The 22,400-nt window shown below is 36.3% G+C and overlaps 1 protein-coding gene across 2 annotated transcripts in view; it reads right to left on the bottom strand.

The window, feature by feature from the left end:
• Positions 1–22,400, bottom strand: part of agmo (alkylglycerol monooxygenase) — a 32,602-nt gene that overhangs the window by 9,261 nt on the left and 941 nt on the right. For both annotated transcript variants that reach the window (XR_001609434.1, XM_016274686.1), the window contains exons 2-9: positions 17,795–17,925; positions 17,355–17,506; positions 5,865–5,968; positions 5,634–5,729; positions 3,432–3,498; positions 3,119–3,184; positions 2,786–2,865; positions 1,754–1,888 (exon numbers count right to left, since the gene is read on the bottom strand). Coding sequence is in view for 1 of the 2 variants with exons in the window: in XM_016274686.1 (XP_016130172.1) it covers positions 1,754–1,888; positions 2,786–2,865; positions 3,119–3,184; positions 3,432–3,498; positions 5,634–5,729; positions 5,865–5,968; positions 17,355–17,506; positions 17,795–17,925 (831 nt within the window). In the remaining variant the exon portion in view is untranslated. The remainder of the gene's footprint in view (positions 1–1,753; positions 1,889–2,785; positions 2,866–3,118; positions 3,185–3,431; positions 3,499–5,633; positions 5,730–5,864; positions 5,969–17,354; positions 17,507–17,794; positions 17,926–22,400) is intronic.

The following is a 22,400-nucleotide window of genomic DNA, read 5'->3' as shown; positions in this document are numbered from 1 at the left end:
TAAGTGTGAGAACTTGCACAATTGGTGGCTGACTAAATACTTTTTTGCCCCACTGTATATATATATATATATATATATATATATTCCTATGAAACATTTTAGGACTCGCTATTTGGCCGATCCAATACTTCCCCATTAAATCATAGTACATTAAAAAATTGCATCACTGTTTGGATCTCGACCTAAAATAACTCTGCTTCATACATCAGTGTTTTTGGACATGAATCATTGAGAACTTGATCACTGTTGATTTCCTAAGAATTCCTGAGGCTGTCTCAGCTGCAGACACGTGTGGGTTTTCCTCACACCAGAACCCTGGTGGCTGCACCGCCGCGGTGTTCTGCTTTCCCTCAGAAATCAACACATCCGAGCCGGGCCTCCCTAGCTCCTACTCTCCTCCACTCCACAGGAGAAACAACAGGCACACCCCGGTCTGCATCACCGAGGGCCTTTCAAGATATTTCAGTCAAATTCCTGCTCTCTCCACATGTTTAGGATCACCAGGGCCCACTTTGAGGTGGCTTTAATTGTAACATGGAGAGAGCGACAGAAAAAGAGGGAGAGACAGGGTTCCTCAGAGTGTGAAATTGTGTCTGTTAGTATGTGGCACAGTCAGAAGTGTTTCAAAGCAAACCGCCGCTCTCCTGATGAGAAGACTTCAAAACCTTGTCGCAGGCCTGCTGTTTGATCATGCCCAAAAAAGCTTGCCTTTTTAAAGACGAGTGAAAATGAGCCTATTGTGCTTCAGCCCACAAAGGCGGTTAAGATTCATTTGGCAATGGAGCACACTTGTAAAGCCTGTCTGAAACGAGTCTGTTTTTATGTGAGAACTCGGGGAGTCATTGAGAGACCTTTTTTCCTGTTACAGAAACAGCAGGTAGTAAACGACAAGGTGAAGAACAAAAGAGTTTCCAATTTAAAGGTGAACGTGAACATTTCTGCACCACTAGCAGATATGGAACTGCTAAAATCATTTCCAACCAGTTTTCCTAAATACTAATTCCACTTTCCATTGAAATTAGAACTAAATTAGAATATTTTAATTAGAATAAGTGTTTTTCCACCATGGTCCATAAACTGTTCTTTTATTAAAACATAATTTAAACCACTGTTCAAAAGGCTTTAATGGTTTTGAAAGAATTATCTTATGCTCACCAAGGCTGCATTTATTTGATCAAAAATACAGCAAAACATTAATACATTTAATATTACAATTCAAAATATATTTTTTTAAATATATTTTAAAATATAATTTATTCCTGTAATAGCAAAGCTGAATTTTTTATTTTTTTCATGATCCTTCAGAAATAATTATAATAGGCTGATTTAGTGCACAAGAAACATTTCTTATGACTATAAATGTTGAAAAGAGTTATGTAAAAATATTTTTGTGGAAACTGTGATATGTTTTTTTCAAAATTCTTTGATGAATAGAAAGTTCAAAAGAACAATATTTGACTGTTCCAGAGTTAAATCTTCACTGTTGGTTTTGTTCATGCATTTTCATGCATAATTGCTGAATAGAAGTATTAATTTCTTTAAAAAAAAAAAAACTGAACCCAAATTTTTGAATGGTATTTAAAAACGACATCAGTTTTTTCCCTCCATTTCATTCCATTTTAATTTTCTATCTTAGAAATTTTGGAATTTTAAATACATCCTCAATTCATTTCAGAATAGCATGCAGACTACTGTTTCATCAGAATAAGAAACATCTTGATAAAGTGGAGTAAACAAAAAAATGATTTCCCACCTGGGGTATATCAGCGATGTCTCCCAGTCTTGGTTTTCCTGGAGTCCAGCCTGGCCCTTTAAAAATGACGGACAGCTTATTTGAAATTCCTTCAGCTTCCCAGAACCTCTGCCATAGGTATGGGTAATAAAGGAACTTTAGAGAGGAAAGAAAAGAAGAATGAGGCTATAAACCATACATGGCACATGCATCCTTAACATTAAGCGACCTCTTTAATGCTGCATTACCTAAAATGACTTCTCTCAACTATGACAATGAAATACTACCCTTCTGATTTGTATTTTATTCATTTTTCAGACTTTTCATCTCACTTATTTGTTTATATTTCACCGTAAGATAAACATTATTCTAATTCATTTTATTCATCATCATCTCGTCTTTGCGTCTAAATGCTTTTTGTCACACACATCAGATCACTCTTACTCCAGACCGCCACAAGAGAGCACCGAAAAAATAATCAAACACAACCTCCATTTGGTTTTGCAGAACTCTTTCACCTCTCATGAGCCGTATGTTTAAAGTGGAGTAATAATGTTATGGTTACAGCATGGCTTTTCCACTAGCACGGTAATGTGAGGAGAAGCCCAGCTCCCGGTGACTCTGGTCGGATATTTACATCTCTAAAATTAGGCCGGTCTGATACACTAGAGTCCATTATGTGAAACCCAATTCATCTCCAGTGTTGATATTTTCACTAGTCAAAGGTCTTGATAAAATGTGGGGGCAAATTAATCTAAACATTTTGTTTATGAATGATGTAAACTTGGATTTCATACTGTGATCACTGAGCCCATGTATGTTACAATAATACCATAGTAAAAAACTAACCCTAAAACAGACATTATGCAAAACTTGAAAACAGGATACATTTTACGCTGAGAAATAAGGAAATAAAGCATTTTACAAAAAATAACAAATTAAAAATATTACTGTAATATTAGTATTAATATGTCAAACCATGACAATAAATGAATTAATTATTAAATTAAAAATAAATATCTTTATTAGAATTTATACAAAATTCTGACTAACCTCAACAGTCCAGATTTGAAACGTGCTGATTGGGTGTGTGAGCCCATAGACAACCTTATCACTTTCAGGAGCGAATGTACCTATGATGGAAAGAAGCAGAGAACATCACATTTTCAAAGTGACTTGCATGTGTGTTCATACGTCACAATTTACAAGAAAAGTGCATTACAGATCATTTGTTGAGAAGTAACAGGTCTTTTGTGCTTTGTGACCTTTTTATTACTCCAGACAGTAGAAAGACGACATCAAATAATAGGGAGAGAGAGTTTAATGGATGCATGTGCTGCTAGGGCTCATTTTCAGACAACAACTATTGGTTGACATTTTACTTACCAAACATCCTGTCCCATATGATCAGAATTCCTGCATAATTCTTATCGATGCAATATGGATTTCGCCCTGTGAATTCATGGTCAAATGTTACTGATTCACTTCATACATAATCACTGGTCATTATGGCATCTCTGTTAACAGGTGTAAAATGTTTAAGGGTATAGCCAGTATTAACAGTGTTACTTAAGTCACATGATAAGATCTCAATGACAATACATGCTTAGCTTTTGACCCACAGTGATAAACTGAGCAATACCAATGCGCTATGGGAACAGTGCAATGCAACTCTACTGTCAAAGGTAATAATGCTTACCATGATGAACTCTGTGGTGGCTGGGAGTATTTAGGATCCACTCCAGAGGTCCAAGATCTTTGACCAGCTAGTGACAGAAACACAAGGTCACAGATTATATTCTTACAAAACCTTTCGAGTTACAAAAAGGATGCAAAGCACCATAAAATATGATAAAAGTAGTGCATGTGACTTGTGTGCTATATTCCAAGTCTTCTGAAGTAATATGTGACTCTGGACCACAAAACCAGTCTTAAGTCGCTTGGGTATATTTGTAGCAATAGTCAAAAATACATTGTATGGGTCAAAATTATCGATTTTTCTTTTATGCCAAAAATCATTAGGATATTAAGTAAAGGTCATGTTCCATGAAGATATTTTGTAAATTTCCTACCGTAAATATATCAAAACTTAATTTTTGATTAGTAATATGCATTGCTAAGGACTTCATTTGGACAACTTTAAAGGCAATTTTCTTTTTTATTTAGATTTTTTTTGCACCCTCAGATTCCAGATTTTCAAATAGCTGTATCTCGGCCAAATATTGTCCTATCCTAACAAACCATACATCAACAGAACATTTATTTATTCAGCTTTCAGAGGATGTATAAATCTCAATTTAAAAAAATTGACCATTATGACTGGTTTTGTTGTCAAGGGACACATATGATTATTTTTTTATAGCGTAATATGACAGTATTCACTGATGATCTGAATCAGTTGATCTAGTTCACAAAACCCATCTGATTGATTATCACTGAATAATGACCTAAATTTGAATCCGTTTCTGACGCAAGCCACTTTTATAGTGCTTTTATGTCATTTTTCAGCTTGAAAGCTTGCATGGGCAAAAACGACTAGAACATTCCTTCTTTTGTGTTCTACAGAAGAAATAAAGTCATACAGGTTTAGAATGACTTTATTGTAAGTAAATGATGACAGAATTTTCATTTTTTGGTGAACTCTCTCTTTAACCTCACTAATAACTATTTCCTTTCATGCACGAAGGGGCAACAGCAACAGGTCGTTCCTATATGCAGTATGTAAACCACAGACAAAACACCAAAAGACAAATGATCACGGGTTAGCACATTGTCCTCCTTTGACATTTTTCATATGGACAGGCAGACCGAATCTTAATATTAGTCTTACATACAGCATGTGATTCATTTTCCCTATTGAGTGCCTTGTCTTTATCTTGGCTTCAAACGCTGAAGAAATGTGCTCTTAAGGGATTGTGGAACCTTGACTGGTTCAGATGTTCACAAATGTACTTGGAGACATCATTAATACATAGTGTTTTCTTATCTGATGAGCTCGGTCGAAACTCCGCTAACTACGGAAAGAGAAAGGTGGCCAAATTTCCAGATGGAAAGAACATTATTTATAGATTGGAAGTAAAACAAACATTACATTGGATTAGAAGACGCATATAGAAGCCAATGCACCTGATAACGCACACTCATTAATATGCGTGTGTCACTGCACAAGCTTTATGGCGAGTTAAATGCACACATACACACTCCGTGCCTTATTTTACCAGGATATAAACATCCATTTGAGCTTGATGAGGTATATATCGCAAGTGTTAGAGCCGACCATCAGGTTTTTTACTTGAGTACTTGATTTCTGACGTCTGCAAAATGGGAACAGCTCAGTGTAAGTGAGAGCCATATTTCAGTGGGCCATTATTTTCATGTAATGAGAGATCTGGCAACAGCTGAATTCTATCTTAAAAGAAAGGAGCTCCCTCACAATTTAACTCGCATTCTAATGTTGGATGAGGACTGGGAATTCGATGCCAATAAATTACACGACATCAAAAAAAGCCTATAAAGGGAGCATAAATTATACCCTTCAGAAAACTGGAGACGTGAAGACTGTTTTCACTAATAGAGCTCTACAAGATGGAAGTGATTCCAAATCCATTTCCTAAATGATCCCCGAATGTAAAGCCGATACTGAAGGCCATTTAAATGGCAAATGTAAAGCTTCTGTTTGGAATATTTCATAAAATCGCAAAATCTCATTACTTATGATAGACTGTGGTATTCAGAACCACAGAACGGGCAAAACTACAAATGGTTAGAGTTTTGAAAATGGCTACACATGCTATGAAACTTAACCTGGAACGGTCAAGAAATTGCTTATAATATGTCACTAAAAGATTCAAAATAGTACTAAAATGTGCTAAACAATTAGTAGAGACAAATCTCACAGTACCTCAGTATGAATCCAGAACTGATAGAGCAGGTTAAACTGTACGTGCACTGCAAAAACTGACGGAGGGACCATCAGCGCCAACGGAAGGTAAAACGCCTGATAAAACACATCAGATATTATCACTTCATAATAGGCCATTAGCTACATTGTTAGAGCTCATTAACTAATGATCTATCATGTATCATGCCAAAATTATCACAGATTAATTAGTGAGATGCAGGTACTTCATACCCATGAGGAAAACTGCTGGGTGACAGACTGGCGTAGTGCTGTCGACAGATTGTAGTATTCAGAACTGTGGTGAACCTGATGGGCAGCCCACAGGATGTTTAACTCTGAAACGACAAAAAGAGAGACAGATATAGCGGAATGATAGTTTTGAAACATTGTGGAGAATGTGAAACAATGATAAGCAGCAATGAAAGAGACTCATTTATATATTTTGGCTTTAGACATTTTTTATTCGCAAATGCTCCACATTTGACCGGTGCTGGTTCTGGTGCTATATTAAATCTCTTGCTCTTTCTGGACTATTGAAACAGCAACTTTTCTGTAATTTACTGGTTCTCAAAAAAAAAAATATATATATTTATATATACAGTATATACTGTAAATTATATATATATAAATTCAGCTTAAAAAAAGAGGAAAGGGACCATCTTTTTGGGAAGTAAGGTTTGTCTGCATCCTTCTGAATATCCACCACGAGAAAGAAAAATGAACCTAAATACAATGAAACTCCAAATGGAAATATTTTTTAAACATTTATTCTAAAAATAAAATAAAATAAAAAGTACCTGAAGTTTCTGTGGATTCTAGCATTTGCAACATTTTTACATTTTCTCAATAAAATACATCAAGTTAAAAAAAAATTTTTTTTTAAACTCCACCAGATTCTCAATAATATTCTGGTCCCTTGATATCCCTTGGCTCGAGTACCTCCTTCAGTGGAAGTCTACGGGATTGCCTAAACAAGCACCTCTAATGAGGTTGCAAACACTGTCAAATCTCTTTAGGATTTTTCTCTGAGATAGTCGAAGGCCTTGTGTAAGTTTGAGGTCCATCAAATCTAAGAATTGGTGAAGTTCCCGAAGAAATGCTGCGATCCAGCTGACAAAACACACCGTGGTGATAGTGCAAGAACGAAACCTTCCTCTCTGCCAGTAGGGTTCTGCTGAGAAGTTAAAATCACCAGGCCAGCAAAGTGAGCAGTCAAAGCTTTCCATTGAGAAAACAACATCAACCTGTCCACTTAATCCAGATAGCAAAACCATGGAAGTGATGCTATGTTTTTACTCACACACTATGCATTTTCAATGCATTTTAAGTGCAATGCAATTATATATAAATATTAATAAAATAAAAATAGTAATGTTACAATAAAAGTGTAATTTTACTTGCATCACCAAACAGAATTGCAAACAAAATGACATGAAAATTTGGTTTCCCTAAACATTCCCCCTTGCTATTGGTTGAACAAACAGATAGTCCCGCCCCAAACTAACGCCATTGGTTGTTCTGACAGATTATTTTTAGTTGTCTCTGCATATCACGCTGATATAGATGTATTTTACATTAAAAATATATACAATTCAGCGTTAAATTCCAACCTTTAAGTGAAGTATTGCGTAAGCTAATACTACTTTTTTTTGTAAATGACACTCTTTAGAGCTTTCTGCTTCAAATCAAGAGATGAAATGAGAGGTTTTGCTCAAAACACACCCGCAGAGCTCCAGTCATTGCTTGAGAGTATGTGAGCCCATGTTTTCACCTCCTAGGGCAGAGCAGTGTAAGATTGATGTGGGGTGTCACCGGTAGGAAGTATGTTCAGTTAGGCCTCATTGCAATCCATGTCCTCGTGCGCCGACCTCGGCTGGAAGCCGCATAGTTTGGCAGGCAGTATTCAGAGGGGAAGAGATTTAATGATGAGAACCTCTGCCACAGAAAAGACTTTCCCATCATGCCTAAAGACCATGGTCTGCTCAGACACGGAGACAGTTTTCTTTTCTCAAGAATACAGGGATAAATGGTTGCAGAAAAAGCAGTGTGTACTATAAAAGGATATAAAAGTATTAGTTTGGTCCCAACACTTGAGAGATAACATACAACTGTAGTTAATTCATAGTCACAATCATAATTTGCTAGTTCGTTAGAGTGGGATAAATAACAATAATAAAATTATGATAAGAGAAAAAAATTATGTATTATTATTATTATTACTTTTGATGATTCATTCTGCGCTACACAGATTTTTGTCCAATCAATATTATTATTATAATTATAATAATTATTATTAGTAGTAGTAGTAGTAGTAGTAGTGATCAAATACAAATATTTGTAGCACAGAATGGGTCATCAAAATGATCAATAATATCATACAAAAAGGGTAATAAAAATAGAATTAGCATATATAGTAGATGACCTCAAAGCTAATATACCTGGGGCCTGTTTCATAAAACAAGTTTACCAAATAAGCCAGGCTTATTTCAGTTAGTCTGATTTATTTTGAAACAAATCAACTGACAATAATTCAGACTAACAGAAATAAACCTGGAGCCTGTGTCATAAAACAAGTTTACCAAATAAGCCAGGTTTATTTCAGTTAGACTTGTTATTGTCAGCTGATTTGGTTCTAATCAGAGTCAGATTTAATTCAAAATAAGTCAGACTAACTGAAATAAGCCTGGCTTATTTGGTAAACTTGTTTTATGAAACAGGCCCCAGGACTAAAAATTTAATTATTATATTTTATTATACATTATTATTGTATATTATACAATAATAATGTATTCATGACTTTTACGTATATTTTAAGCACAACAAAATTCACCTTAAAGTTCAGGGTCTATTGTTCTTAAATCGCTCTTATCTATAAACTCTGGTGTGAATGCAAAGTACAGGAACAGAAATATACAGACTCACATGCAGTTACCATAAGTCACGGTACATCTGTAACAGTAGATATGAATTGGGTGAGAGGCCTTTACACAAGGTGAAGGGTTAAACCAACAACAAAATACACTGATTATACCATTGTGCATTGCAGCTCACAGTTTAAAGAGTACTGTAGAAACATTATGAAAGAAACAATAAATTCAATCTCTCTACTTGCAAATATGTTCATGTATTTTTAATGTGCTAAACATTTGCACTTTCAAAAACCTAATTATAAAACTATAAGGGACCAAGAACACTTGGCAGTCAAGCTGTTTTCATCACATGCACTAAATAATGAGTTTTCCCTTTTTATCTAACATGCGAATATCCCCTCACTTCTAGTGCCACCCTCAGACTCGCTCCTACATGATGCCACGGGCCTCGCTGAGACTCAACGTAGCGAGAGACTGCATGCCATGTCATTCAGGTTATCAATGAACTGTGAACGTCTGGGTAGAGTGGACAAGCTGTCTGCGAACAAGAGAGGCCAACACAAACAGTCAGCCAAAGCAACCAAAACCATGTCTGTCACCACAACACTTCACAATGTCTTCGCTCACAGTCAAAACTGCTGCTGGAGACATTTGTAAAAAGAATGGTATATTTCAAATGACACCACACATAAATAATCATGGCTGATGTTCAGAAAAAACAGTGCATTTGTTAATTGTTAATAAACAATAGATTAAGGCCATGTCCACATGTACACGGGAGTTTTTCCTTCTTCCGTTTTAAAAAAGAAATCTCCGTCCACATGAAAACGCAAACGCATGCTATGAAGCACTGTCAAGAGCATGCCAAACCAACAGGTGGCGATATTATCTCAACTGTAAAGCCATGTTGGCCAATCAGAAGTCTGAAAAAGTTTCCAGTAGGCGGAGATAACAGCGCAGGCTCCGATGTCAAAAGCCACAAACTCCGGTTTTGATGTCGACACGATAACACTGCAACCGGAGTTTTTGAAAATCTTCACCCAGGCAGGCGTTTTCAAAAATGTTTGGTTTCAGTTACCTGGTGCTGCGTTTGCGCGTGGACGAACAGCCAAACCACATAGAAAAAGCTGCAGTTTAAAAAATAACCGCGTTCGTGTGGACAGGGCCTAATACTGAGCAATAAAAACTGCATACCAACGTACATTTTGAGGTATACTCACACAGGAGCTATAAATACTATTACAGTGTGAGAATTAACTTGCGCTAGTCTAAAGATGCGCGTGGCTTCGGCAAAACATTCGCGCGACCCCTGTCAAAATAATTTACATGGCCAATCAAATCAAAGTTGGTGGGGTTTCCTGTCCACAGAAGCAGACCTCAAATTCCTGCGCAAAGCGTCAGTTTAACGTTGAACGAGAGCAAGGTAGGATGGGAGCTGCAAATCATTTAATATTAGTCAACTGTTTTATGATAGAAATTTTAAATGACAGACCGCTATATCCAGTGATACAGCTCAATTTTTTTTTCTCTCAAATATGGCCATTTTGAGAGATAGAGAGAGAGAAAGAGAGAGAAAGAGAGAGAGAAAGAGATTAAAGTTAATTAATTAATGAGAGAATTTTCATTTTTGGGTGAACTAATCCTTTAAATATATAAAACAGTATATATAAATCCCTAAGTAGTTAATTATTCTAAAGAAGTAAAGAAGTAGCAAGTCACTTTTTTGTTCCTGATGAATCACTTGAATGATTGACTCAGTAACTCACTCATAAAGATAGTATAATTTTTCATGTATTTTCTTAACATATTCTATTACTAAAGGTAATGATTACTTGTTTATGTTGAGTAACCGCTCTGACAGATTCAATGAGTTTAAAGAGCCATTAGACTAATTTAACTTGTGAATTCTGTTTGAATGATTCATTAAAGGGCTAGCTCGTAAGAACTGTTGAATCACACTACACTAGCTGTGATGTATGCTTTTGTTTCACTAAAAAGAACTGGTTTAAATAAGTCATTGGTTATTGAATAAGATTACATGTTATTACTTTCAGCCTGCAAGAAAAACGCAAAGTAAATGTGTTTTTCTCACCATAAATTGGCAAAATACTGCCTTTTTTTAATCTTACAACATTCAATTAGGACTGCAAACACAGCTAAAATGGCAACTTTTGCCTTGTGGTTGTAAATTCATCAGTGGGGTCTGCCACTGAAATCCAGTGCAGGAAACACTGGCATACAGTAAATGATCAATCTTGGTATTTTAAGATTAGATAGCAAAATCAAGTTCAAACGAAGATTGCGATTAATTATAAAAATATTTTTAACCAGCCCTACTTCACACATGGCTCTATCCTGAATGATAAAATATTAGACACAGCAAGAGACATCCCTCAGACTGACTTGGTCTGGCCTTGTCCAAAAATCACATACACACACTCGCCTACAAACACAAGTGGCTGATTTGCTGGACATTGTTGATATTATTGCAGGGTCCCGGGGGCGCTCGTTTGAGCCCTGGCTCTACATCCTGACCGGTTTGATTCTTTTGTACGCCCTCCAACCAGCACGGCCGGGGACTTCCAGAGGCAGAAGAAGATTTATGAAGCCCCCGTGGCCTGGGGTTAAACCCCGCTGCCTTCCACCAAGAGGATTCCTTTTCAAAACAATAACATCCAGTCCCGGCCTCCTTTGGGACGGCCCGCAGCGGAGTTGACGCGATGTGTTTGTCTTGACAACTGCCACCGTCTGCGTAAACGCTAAACGTGTGCCACTACTGTATCCTGAACCTGATATTGAGAGGCTCCATATGTAAACATATGTGCTACTGCAACTTTTGCTACTGGGAAAAGCTGCCTTTATTTACTTTTTATGACTTTCTGATTCCAGTTACAAATAAAAAATGTGCAAATAAAGCCAAACCTCTGTACTGTACAACCTTCCTCTGTGCAACTTTACAAGGTTACATCAGATGTAATATTTACTAATTTTGCCCCAAGCATATCCAATGATGACAGCCACAAAATAGCATTTCTAACATGATCAAAGTTTAGTTTTGGAAAACCCAGAGGTTAAATTGTCATAAACACCTTTCCCACTGTAAAACATTGAACGGGGTGAGGTGATAAAGAATGTAACATTACGTACTGCCTTCCATAACTTGTTTATAGTTTCTCTTCGGCTTTATGACCTTCCCTACCCCCTGTCTAAACCTATAACATCTAACCTCAACCAAACCTCAAACTACAGTAGAAAGAATGACACAATATGTCACTACTGCTAGACTGCACATTAGCTAAAAGCGTGTCTTAGAAAACCAGACAATATCCTCCTAGGACGGACCAAACGTTTCCCAAAGTCTCATTATTCAAATGTCTTTATGTAACTATAAAAGGGGAGGAATTAGGGACTTGAAATGCATGTTGCTTTACGAAATTTGGGCTTACAAGAGGGTCTCCTGATCCAAAGACCTGCAGGACTTGTAATTAATCTAAAGACGTCATGCCACACATCTATGAGGAACAGAATGCAACCTTAGGCCAAACTAATCACCAAAACTACGGTTATTTAAGCGAGTCTGCCATCAAAAGCACTCCAATCTGAGAGCATTACTGTAGGAAAATCAATCTTCTGAAACTTTAGGGGATGCAATGAAACATTTACTGAACAAAACCGGAGAAAAAAAACATGACTGTTAATCTGAAGAAATTGGGGGGAAAGAGAGTGGGGGGGGGAATACAAATTAAGCACAATTTAAAGCAACACCTTACCCAAAAATGAAAATTTCCTGGAAGTTTACACACCCTCAGGCCATCCAAAATCATCAGAGGGAAAAAATAATTAATCATGTAGAAATGTATCATTACATCACTTGCTGACCTATGCAGTGAATGTGTGCAGTAAGAATGAGGGTTCAAAAAGCTGATAAAAACATGAATTGAAGTCTTGTGAATTGAAAAGCTGTATGTCTATAATAAACAAATCCATCATTAAAGGGGTCATATGATGCGATTTCAAGTTTTCCTTTCTCTATGGAGTGTTACAAGCTGATTGTGCATAGATAAGATCCCTGAAGTTGCAAAGACTAAAGTCTCAAAACCAAAGAGATATTCTTTATCAAAGTTAAGACTCTGCCATGCCCCCCTAAAACAGCTCGTTCTAACACGCCCCCACATATCTACCTCACTATGTGGAAATATTAGCTTAATGCGGCCCAAATGTTCACGCAAAGAAAGAAGGCGTGTAGAGGGCCTACAATAATGTACAGTATTTGAAAAATAATGTGTTTTTTGAACATTAAAGCATGTCAACATATTCTGTTACACCAAATACACAAAATAATGATCTTTAAAAAAGCATCATATGACCCCTTTAAAATGCTTCTAATTTAAAACCACTTCTTCCTGCTAAAATATAAGTCCTCTATTCATAATATTGCTTTCTCTAGTGAAAAATCTGTATTGTCTGATTTAGGAGAGAAATGCGAACAGATTAAGCACAATATATAAGCAGAAACAGCCCAAAACAGTTCTAAAGAAATATATCAGTGGATTTTGATGTGAGTGGACAACAGAGAAAGGACTCTTCACTGGAAGAACTGTTATTATGGACTATAGACTTGTATTTTGGCCAGAAGTGACAACGCTTTGATTTGTTTCTTACAAACATGCCATTTTCACTTCAAAAGATGTTAACTGGATTACTTGTGCGTTATTGTGGTGTTTTTATCAGCTGTTAGGACTCTCATTCTCAGAATGTCTTTGTATTTTTCAAAATCCCAAAACTTTTCCAGGTTTAAATTACAGCAGATCCTCAATCCCAGATTTTCAATGTGGTCTCAGACTTCTGGAGCCCGCCGTACATCTTTCATTGCTCATGACTCATGAAACTGAGAAATGAAAGACTAACTTGATGAAGCCCTAATGCAACAGCAGCCACCGTGGCCTTCCTGTCAAAAGCCCATCGGGTTTCTTCGGAGGGTTGAGCTGAGGTTTTGGTGGAGCTCTTTGGAAATAGTAGCATATGGGGACCAGAATCCCTGTTGGTCTGCCTCCACGAGTGCGAGAGAGCAAACTGAGCTACCACCGCTGTCAGCGAGCCGGCCGCATTCAATCTCACTACGTTATATTTTATTTCAAGAACACTAAAATGTCAGCTATACAATCAAAATGGCAACAAATATCTGTTTGTTTGAATGCAAAAGTACTCCTTGTAGACAGTGCAATTGACCATATTTCCTATTGCACATTGGGGACCGCAGCTATTTTAATACACTTCTCTGTCTACGGATTAAAAAAACAAAATCTTGATGCGTAAATGGATCCAGAAGACCATTAACCTAGTCCGGGCTAAACCATAAACCTCGTCTGGCACATGTTGCCAAAACCGACCGTGCGGTCGGAAAGCCAGCCCTGCTACACTGGAGTGTGGCATCGCTATAGAGGAAGACATGGAAAGGCCAAACACCACCAAGAGTCACAATAAAGGTTTGCAGGCAACTGGAAAATAAGGCAACATGTGGAAAAAATGTGACAGAGAATGACAGAAGAGAGCAGAATGAACGCATGCAAATAGCTCACGCAGAAGCAGATGCCTGGACAACATCAAAAGCCACCAAAACCAAACCGTAGCCTTTGATTTATGAGGATATGAATTTCTAACAATATTAAAAGGCTACTTCAGACAAGGAAAAACACCTACTTAACAAATTGGCCTTAAATTTAAGCTTGAATTTAGTTTTAAATGTCATTCAAGACAGCTGTGATAAATTACATAAAAACACAATACAAATTTTAAATGCTACAGATATTATATTACAGATATTACAGGCATTTTAACAGATCCCTGCATGCCTATATTATCAAAAAAGGGATTTTTATTTTTTTAAGTTCTTAACTTGCGTGGTTGAAAATGAAATTAATAAAAATGATCAAAAATTGTTCCGATTTTACAATGGCACTAATTAGGGTCAGTATAGTTTTATAGTGGTCATATTTCTGCAGTTATGCCCCTAAAATCGTTTTCTCATGCTAGAATAAAGATTTATAGCTTACAAGTCCCAAAAGAATAGAGCTTTAGATAAAAGCTTCTGCGCACCAACTGAACCAAAACTCAATATGAAAACTATTCAAGGACCATTAGCTAAACCTTAAGACCACCCGCTGTAAACCCCTCAAGTCAGTGGTCAGAAGTGAAATCTGAAATAACAAAGGTGGACATGTGATTTAGTCAAAGAGCTGGTGCAGGTTTTTGGTCATCAAATAATCAATAACATATTTGACATGCAATGCACATAAAAATAAATGTTTTAAAAAGGTTTCTATATATTTGTATTGCATTTTAATGTGGTAAATTAAATGTTTTACTACTAATAACACTTTCTTAAAATATTAATAATTCTTAAATATTATTAAGTTTACCCAAAATGAAAATTTCACCACCCTCAGGCCATCTAAGATGTAGATGAGTTTGTTTCTTCATCTGAGCAAATTTTGAGAAATTTGGTTTTAAATCCCTTGATCCTCTGCAGTGAATGGCTGCCGTCAGAATAAGAGTCCAAACATCGTATAAAAGCATCACAATAACCCACAAGCAACTGCTTTGTAATGAACAAATCCATCAATAAGAGGTTTTTAACTTCAAACTGTTGCTTCCATAATATTCCTTTCCCCAATGAAAGAGTCATCTAGTCTGAATTATGAGTGAAATATGCACAGATCAAGCATTGTTTACAAGCAATACTAAACAAATATGTTGGTGGAGACTGATGTGAGAGGACAACAGGAGATGAACTTTTTCACTGGAGAAAGCATTATTATGGATCATAGACTTTGGATTATGGATTCTGACAGCACCCATTCACTGCAGAGCATCTGTTGGTGAGCAAGTGATGCAATTCTAAATGTCTCTAAATCTGATCCAATGAAGAAACAAACTCATCTACATCCTGGATAGATAAGGGTGAGTTTTGGGTGAACAATTCCTTAACATAAAGGAAAAATAAAAAATAATATTATCCTTAGGTTATTGTAAATATTAGGTTATCTTAAATATCCCCAAAATCATCTCAAAACTTTCATTACTGTTGTCTGTCATCATACACTCCGTCTAAGTTTTAAAATAGAGAACTTTTTGAATGCTGGTTGCAACAACTAAAATAAAGCACGACCAGATAAGTCTGATTCATTAATAAATGACACTTTTGAGTCAGATATTTATAATGAAATGGTCTAAAGACTCACAAATCATTCACAACAGAATCAGAACCATTAAATTCCTTACAATTCCCATTGCTACTTCGTTCACATCTCAGATTCTTTTCTCAGTAATATTCTCTGGTTGTAAAAGTATAGAGGCTAAACTACTAACTATTAAAAAAAAAGAAAGGCCATTATGTCTAGGTCTTTTATGAATTATAACCATACGATATCCAAAAGAAGTCATCTCGGACAGCGATGGAACAGAAAACTAGACAAATAATTTCCTCTGACTTCAAAAAGAACAAATTGGGCACAGGAGACCTCTGACAAAAATGACATTTCCGACTCGGAGCAGGAACCCAGGACAATGGAAAACATAACACGACAGCCACAAGCACCTAATCACTTTATTTAAGGGTCCAAGTGAAGTCTGGAAGGATGTAATTTAAAAAACGTCCTGCCATCGTATCAGCATTAAATCTCAAATGGATGGAATTGGTGTAGCATATGGTAAGCATACTTCAGAAGCAAAAGGCAGTAGCTTGTTTTTACCTTTTCACTCGGAAGAAACTGAAGTCAATGCCCTGGCCTCTGACACAGTGTAGATGTTTGCTTGTGTAATAGAAGAGGACATGGGGCAAATTATTGAGCAATGCACATTTGAGACAACGAAACAGCCTGTAAAATTGTATTTTGGTAAACCAAAACTAGGATTACGCTTTTTTTCTCCTCCAGCATACTGCAGAGCTGCTTCCAAGGACAAGATCCAATGTCTCAAGACAGAAAACTGTTGAGAAGCAGATTTACAGTCTATGGTAACAAAGTATGTTTACTGGCAATGCTGTTCTGCGACGGCTGCTATTGAAGAAAGAAGAAAAACAGCACAGCACTCAAAGATTACAGCTGTGGCAATGTTATCCTCTGTTTGGACACATGTCTCACGGCTCTCTGCCTGAACTCTCATGCTACGCAAACATAAGTGTCTTTTGCAATCGCCTACTTCTTGACAGATTGATATTTCAAATGCACAGCCAGATGAAGCGTTTCACCTAAGATGCATTTTCCACATCTGGATAGCCGATAGATTATACTGTATATAAATGTGTTTACTGAAATATGGAAAATAAAAATCCTGAGGTAAATCAAAAACAGTCATAGGTTACTTGCATTTCCAAGTTATGAACTCGCAAATGTAGCAAGACATATGATCTTTGAGGGTCAAAACAACATTATCACGGAACTAAACCAGCCGTTAACTTAAAACTAACTAAAAGCTATTTTATGCATGACAATGAAAAATGTTAAAAGTTAATTTTTGAGTTCTGGACACAAATGTGGGCTAGAAGCAAGTTTCGAGGGATGGCAAGAATATCAGTGAATTATGGCCTAAATTTTGGTCTGTTTTTCACAGTTTTTTGTCTTTATATCACTATTAACCATATGGAAAGCTTTTTATTAGTTGTAAGAATGCTATTAGTACTAGATTAAAGCATCAAATAAATTTGAAAAATAATCATTAAAATTCACAAGAAGAAAGTAGCACATCCTGTAAAAATGGGAATGTTATGATGTTCCATTTTTACATTCAGCAAACTCCTTTAAAGCAGTTGGATGGATATAATAGCAGTGAATTTGGCAGGACATTCACATACCGTGGGCAAACCGATGGAACCAGTAGTATCCCATGTCCACACCAAGAAACGCAAGCCACCACGTCCAAGCTGAATCCCAGGGAAGCTCCAATAAACGGAAGTTGTTCCAGACATAAATATAAGCTGACAGTTCCAAACTTCTCATCACAAGCCTTGAGAAAGACACCAAACGAGCTGAATTAAGTTACATCAGTAGAGCCCATCAGCAGATAAACAAGTCTATTTGATGGAAACTGCATGAGTAAAACATGAAATAACTTTAGATTTGTTCTCAGTTTCTTTCTGTACTCAAAACACTGCATAATCTCCTTGTAACGTCAAGTGTCATCTGATATAGAGCATGACTATCGACAAAATCAGGTTTTGAAATCCAAGACTTTCTTATATTTCGTAACTATAGACATTTGAAGGACCTGCGAGGTGAATCTCACACAACTCACTGAGGCAGACGGGACATCATGCCTGCAGACAAAGACGTGATGAAGTCGTTTATCTTGATGCGAGGGCCATCTGTCTTTAACCATCCCAACACGATCTCCAATAATATCAAACCAGAGAAATATGGTGTGGCCTACAACACAGAAAAATCATAAATCCTGCTATGAATGAAAATAAGAATAACAGTTTCTATAACTTTAAATATTGTTAATACTCTTCCCTAACCTAGTAGTACATCTGATGAAAACTTTTAAATGCTGCATCTTAACATAAAAGATTGAGTCAAGTTCTGCAAATGTTACACATGACTTTTTGTAACAGCCCTAAAAGTGCATGTCAAACTAGGCATAAAAATGCAACACACTAGGCGTCTGTTAGCAAATAATGTCCTTCCTTTGCATAAGTATGTGGAGTTGTTCTGTAACAAAGTCATGGGTTCAATTCCCTAGAATGCATGAACTATTAACATATAAGGAGGCATTGATACGACCCAGAATTTTTAAGATGATAATTATTTTCATGTTGAATATCCAATATTAAAATTTTATATTGCCTACATGTATTAAAAACATTCCTGCAGCTGTACAGCATGGTGCTAGCAACACCAAGGTCATGGGTTCGATTCAGGGATAAGTGATCAAATGTACACTTAAGGCACGTAACTTTATAAACACAATACAAAAATCTATCTGTTTTATAATTAATTATTTCTATACATATAATATTTAATTTATTAATTTTATATAATTAATTTTATATATTATATATAAATTATTTAGAATTTCAAAAATATTTATAACTAAGAATAATTCAATACTAAAACTGAACACATTAAAAAACTAAAACCAATCATACTACAAATGAATATGGCCAATAAGGTACAAATATACTGTACTGTGCATCCCTAATAATGTATACTAATGCAAGCTGGATAAAAGTGTCTGCCAAATGCATACATTTCAATGCAAAGTATGTGCTGGATTTGAGCGTATTGGATTGGAAGGTTCCACTCGAGTTGGACTCTTTAAACTTCTGTAATTACCAATTTTATAATTTACCAGCAAGCTTTATCTTTAAAGATTTGGACGTAAAGGACGTTTTTCAGGATTTCTTAAACTTGGATTACCCATTAAAACCTGGGGCAAATCACAAAAGACCAATTAAAAACTTAACAGATGTGGTGCAGGCAGTACTCTGGGTCACTCTTTGCAGTGTGAAACCCGAGACTCACTTTCTCACATGCAAACACACGCACGCTAAACTGAGAGAGTGTGGGGGGACACGACAGTATAGAGTAGATCTACAGGTGGAACGGGACATGTGCTTATATATGTGTGTGTGTACAAGTGAACTGAGGCAAACCTGGACACATCTGGCTGCCGACTGCAGCAAAGCTCTGGCTGCTAGTGCTATGAAACCTACTATCTATACGAAATTCAACCTAATTATATATTTAACTTCAGTGAGCTATGCTGTTTGCAACAAGTAAACTATAGGAATATGTGCACTTCAATTTCAAAGTTTTGAGAAACTTATTTAAAAAAATTTTCAGCATGTTTTTTTAAAGAAACAAAATGAAAACAGCTATTAGCCCTGCAGTAACATATTTCAAGCTTGCAAAAATTGTTGAGGGGGCGCTTAATAGTTGTATATAAAGCTGTGATTGTGGACTCAGATCTCACCAGGAAAAAAAGAAAGACATTTGTGAAGCAGATGTTAGTATTTTAGGTTTTTCCTTCAGCTTTCTTGATCAGATTCTGGACGGTTCATGTAACTTTATACACACAAAAATGCAAATACATTCAAACTGTTTTTTTATGAAATGTACTGTCAATTCAACGTTCTTTATCTAAATTTCGAATACACACTTTTTAGTGAGATTTTATTGTTTCAACTTCGCTTTTATCGCCTATCAGTGATATGTGGACAGTCTAAACAACAGTTTTTAATTATACTCCAAATTCAAACTTATGAGAGAAAAAAATCTAAAACGTAGAGCACAAATTCATGTATTGACCAAGACAAGAAAACACAAGAGAATTTCTATTGTCTCACCCACACACATCAAGAGACTGAAACTTCAAATAAAGTTCTGCAGGAATGGTGAGCGAGGCAATTTAACAAGTGTGTGTTTGTGACAGAATTACAACAATTAGGATTCCTGCTGTGTGGTTAATTGCAATTTCTCTATTCATGTGTTTATGGAGGCCTGTAAAAATGTGAGTGTTTTACCTCAAATAACAAACATGTGTTGATCTGAGTACAGCCAAACCAAAAAACACACATATGGGTCTGTTAAAATGTAAGGAGCGAGCTCCCCGCCGTAGGGCTTAAAAACCTGAACAGGTGGCAGACTTATTTTCCCATTGTTGCAGGCATGGTGCTCACTGTTTTGCACATTAATGAAAATTAAGAAACCGCACAATTAAAGGCACAATATGCAATTACGGCATCGTTTAAACCTGTGGTATCAGACGTGTTGTTAGAAAACATGACACCATTAAAGTCAAAAAGATCATCATGTCAAAGTATTTGACAGCGTTTGATAGTGCAGTAGTAATAATACTGACGAAACCCTGAAGAAATCATGATTACAGATGTTTTGTTTACAATAATATACTGACCATATTATGAAACCTGCTTAACAACATGCTTTATACTGTATATACATATGTATTTATATTTGTGTGTGTGTGTGTTTATGTGGTTTATGAGGACACAAATTTGTATAATAACATGGAGAAGGTGATTTATGAGGACATTTTCAGTGTCCCCGTAATTCAAAAGGCTTATAAATAATTCAGAATGAGTTTTTTTGAAAATCTAAAAATGCAGAAAGTTTCCTGTGAGGGGTAGGTTTGGTGTAGGGCAATAGAATATACGGTTTGTACAGTATAAAAACCATTACGCCTATGGAGAGTCCCCATAAACCATAAAAACAAACCTCTGTGTGTGTGTGTGTGTGTGTGTGTGTGTGAGACCCTGGACCACAAAACAAGTCATAAGTAGCACGGATATATTTGTAGCAATAGCCAACAATACATTGTATGGGTCAAAATTATAGTTTTTTCTTTAAAGGGTTAGTTCAGCCCAAAATGAAAATTCTGTCATTAATTAATCACCCTCATGTCGTTCCAAATCCATAAGACCTTCATTCATTTTTGGAACACAAATTAATATATTTTTGATGGAATCTGAGAGCTCTCTGACCCTCCATAGACAGCAATGCAACTGAAATGTTCCCAGACAGAAACGTAGCAAGGACATCGGTAAAACAGTCCATGTGATATCAGTGGCTCAACTTCAATTTTGCGAAGCTACGAGAATACTTTTCGTGCACAAAGAAAACAAAAATAACAATTTATTTAATAATTCTTCTCCCTCAAGTTCCGTCTTCCGCCATTTTGGAGAGTACCCAAGAACGTAATCAGCGTTGTTTACATTCAAGGGGGAAAGCATGCGCATGAAAGTAATCAGCGTAATCAGCGTTAGGGTAAAGCGTGCGTATGCGTTGTGATACTCTTCAAAATGGTGGAAGACAGTAACTCGGGGGAGAAGAATTGTTGAATAAAGTTGTTATTATTGTTTTCTTTGTGCACAAAAAGTATTCTCGTAGCTTTGTAAAATTGAAGTTGAGCCACTGATGGTGACTGTTCTGGACCTGGGAACATTTCAGTTGCATTGCTGTCTATGGAGGGTCAGAGAGCTCTCAGATTCCATCAAAAATATCTTAATTTGTGTTCCAAAGATGAACAAAGGTCTTATGGGTTTGGAACGACATGAGGGTGAGTAATTAATCACAGAATTTTCATTTTGGGGTGAACTAACCCTTTAATGGCAAAAATCATTAGTATATTAAGTAAAGATCATGTTCCATGAACATATTTAGTAAATTTCCTACTGTAAATATATCAAAACTTAATTTTTGATTAGTAATAAGCATTGCTAAGAACTTCATTTGGACAACTTCGAAGGCGATTTTCTCGATATTTTTATTTTTTTGCACCCTCAGATTCTAGATTTTCAAATAGTTGTATCTCAGTCTAATATTGTCCTACCCTAACAAACCATACATCAATGGAAAGCTTATTTATTCAGCTTTCAGATGATGTATAAATCTCAATTTCAAAAAATCGACCCGTATGACTGGTTGTTTTGTGGTCCAGGGTCCATAAATACACACACACACACACATTATCAATATAATCACTCTTTCTGCAAAAAAAAAAAAATGTAGTCCTATAGGTGGACTTGTGTAATCTTAGTAGACAGATATACAGACAGACAGACAGACAGACAGAGAGATAGATAGACAGATAGATAGACAGACAGACAGACAGACAGACAGACAGAGATAGACAGACAGACATAGATAGACAGACAGACAGACAGACAGACAGACAGACAGACAGACAGATAGATAGATAGATAGATAGATAGATAGATAGATAGATAGATAGATAGACAGACAGAGAGACAGATAGATAGACAGACAGACAGACAGACAGAGATAGACAGACAAACAGATAGACAGATAGATAGACAGACAGACAGACAGACAGACAGACACAGACAGACAGACAGACAGATAGATAGATAGACAGACAG

Source organism: Sinocyclocheilus grahami, unplaced genomic scaffold (genome assembly GCF_001515645.1).
Source record: "Sinocyclocheilus grahami isolate Dianchi unplaced genomic scaffold, SAMN03320097.WGS_v1.1 scaffold6.1, whole genome shotgun sequence".
In the NCBI taxonomy this organism is placed as follows: Eukaryota; Metazoa; Chordata; class Actinopteri; order Cypriniformes; family Cyprinidae; genus Sinocyclocheilus; species Sinocyclocheilus grahami.
The sequence above is the reverse complement of the archived record's forward strand: the minus strand, read 5'-3'. Positions and strand labels throughout refer to the sequence as shown.